This window comes from Coregonus lavaretus (genome assembly GCF_964263955.1).
Source record: "Coregonus lavaretus genome assembly, contig: SUPER_35_unloc_2, whole genome shotgun sequence".
NCBI classification, from domain to species: Eukaryota; Metazoa; Chordata; class Actinopteri; order Salmoniformes; family Salmonidae; genus Coregonus; species Coregonus lavaretus.
The window spans coordinates 3,732,616-3,735,115 of NW_028167180.1; the positions used below are offsets into that span (position 1 = coordinate 3,732,616).

Below are 2,500 nucleotides of genomic sequence, written 5' to 3' on the forward strand. Positions count from 1 at the left end.
ATTCCTACATCAGGCCAACAGTCTGAAGGGATGCGACACCACCACTTAACACACCCTGTAACTCTTCTGATGTCAAGTCTCGCACACCCAAATACGTTCCACCCCCTGCAGTACAGTTGATAACCAACCCTCATCTTTATCGTAACCTACAACGTCTTTAACACCCTCTTTCTTCCTCCTCGCAGGATGACCAACGCGTGCCACAGGAAGTGCGTGCCCCCCCACTACAAGGAGGCGGAGCTGTCTAAAGGGGAGGCGGTGTGTCTGGACCGCTGTGTGGCCAAGTACCTGGACCTACACGAGAGGCTGGGCCGCAAACTCACCGAGCTCTCCGTTCAAGACGAGGAGATGATGAGGAAGAATGCTATCGGACAATAATATACTTTTTTTTTTTTTTAGGGAGGGAGGGAGGGATGTGGGTGGGTTAGCGCTAAGGTTACCAAGCTCTCCGTGCGGGAGTGGGGGGGGGGGGGGATAAAGGGAGAGCAAAAGGGTGGGATGGGTAAGAACATAAGTGTGGCTCTTATATGGAGGGGATGGAGTTGCCTTCCAGAGTGGGTAGGGTGGGTTTGAAGAGTAAGGTGCTTGTAAGGAAGGTTTGTGTTTGAGTGATCATGATGTGGAGCGGACATGGGGATGGATGAAGCCTATTTATGTTTGTGTGAACAGTGGTTGTACTTGTGGTTTGAGGCAAGATACAAATAAAATGTACCAGAGCGAGAGACACTGATATGCATAGTAAACTCTTTTTTTGTTCAGCCAATCAGTGCTCTTTCGGCATTGTGTGTGACTAGGGAAACAGGTTGCTGATTGGCCCCTTTTAGTTATGTGGGCGTGTCAAAAGTGATGATGAATTGAGAAATCCCACAATAATCTTTGATAAAACGCTTTCAGTGTTCCATAGTGCAGTGTTTTCTTCAATCCATTCCTGATGGGGACCCTGGGAGGTGCACCTCTTTTCTCTAGCCCTGGACTAACACACCTGACTCAACTGATGAAGGGGTCATAGTGTCTCAGAGTAGGAGTGCTGATCTAGGATCCGTTTTTCCTTTCAGATCGCTATGAATGGACGGGGGAACTGATCCTAGATCAGCAGTCTGAGACGCTTTATGAATACAGGCCCTTGTCCCCTAGGAATAGAAGGAGGACACTGCCGTAGTCAAAATGAGGACCAAGCCTTTATGAGTGTCATTTCTTTACATATTGATCAGACTCAGTTTGTTCATTGGCTTTGTATTTACTTCATGTTGAAACTGTACAAATGTTGTACAAAGTTTTATTTTGTGACATTTTTAGAAACCTTTTTTGTTCATCATTTAAATCAAAATAAATCTTGATATAGTATATATTGTAGTTTTTAGTGATGCATTCTACACTGTATTTTCTAAACAGTAATACAAAACTGTACTTACTGGTTAAGTTCCAAATGGCACCCTTTTCCCTATATAGTGCACTATTTCTGAAGAGTGCACTATATAGGGAATAGGGTGCCATTTGGGATGCTTTCAGCCATCGCACGAAAATAAGATGATAACATGTTTTACTTAGTAGACTTATATGACATTTTCCTCAGAGTTTCTTGAAGTCACCCACCCATTGCAAATAAAATCAACTGTCAATTTCAAGGGTCATATTTCCTTTACAACACACAAGCACGGTCAATGCACGCACGTTGCTTTTTCGAGAAGGAACCTGCATTTCGTAGGACGATGTGTAGCATGCGTATCCCGTACATACAACTAATACAACTTGAAACTAAATATGCTCTGTAGCTTTAAGACAAACATGGCTAGGGTTAATACGAGGAAGTAAGCACACAGCGCAGTTTCGTTTCCCTTATGAAAGTTTTAATTTGGGATCTGCGCCTTAACACTGGAAAGGAGAAGCGCAAGTACAGTAGTATGCGACGGGGGTAACAAGAAAGAATACGCAGTTTTATTCATTCACATGACAATATAATATCCCTGAAGTGCGATCGAACGACTACGATCCTGACCACATAATAATAGTGAGTGTATTCCATGTTTGCATGTATTGAATCGCTATATTGAATGTTATACGACATTGATTTAAATGATTGCTTTCATAAATATATGTTCAAGTTCGAAGTATTGTCAGCCATTGTCACTATATTAAAATGGTGTTCAGATGGTCACTATATTAAAATGGTGTTCATATTGGTCAAACTGTTTCAGAAGTCAAAACGTTTCATGCAATCTCATTATCAACATTGATATATTCTTTGATAATGGATTAATAGTTGTGTTTCTTATTTGTTTGATATTTGAATGATTGATTATGAAGCAGCAAGCCACTGTGCTCAACTCAAACAGTTTCCCCCATGGGTGAAACGTCCTTTTTAAACGTTTATTACACCGTACTTTATTAGTAGTCTATTTTCATTAAGGTGTCATCTGTAGCTCAGCTGGTAGAGCACGGCGCTTGTAATGCCAAGGTAGTGGGTTCGATCCCCGGGACCACCCATACACAAAAAATTGAT

General features: G+C 42.0%; 2 protein-coding genes across 2 annotated transcripts in view; both read left to right on the forward strand.

Annotated features, from left to right (window-relative positions):
- The first annotated feature begins 165 nt into the window (after positions 1-165).
- On the forward strand, positions 166-1,625 carry timm10 (translocase of inner mitochondrial membrane 10 homolog (yeast)). The gene has a single exon (XM_084188775.1). It carries the CDS (start codon positions 187-189, stop codon positions 376-378), a length of 192 nt encoding a protein of 63 aa, XP_084044901.1. The 5' UTR covers positions 166-186; the 3' UTR covers positions 379-1,625.
- Positions 1,626-1,800: 175 nt separating this feature from the next.
- The window catches only part of unc93b1 (unc-93 homolog B1, TLR signaling regulator), an 11,566-nt gene continuing 10,866 nt past the window's right edge, over positions 1,801-2,500 (forward strand). Inside the window, exon 1 of the mRNA XM_084188789.1 lies at positions 1,801-2,008. The gene's annotated coding sequence lies outside the window, so the exon portion shown is untranslated. The remainder of the gene's footprint in view (positions 2,009-2,500) is intronic.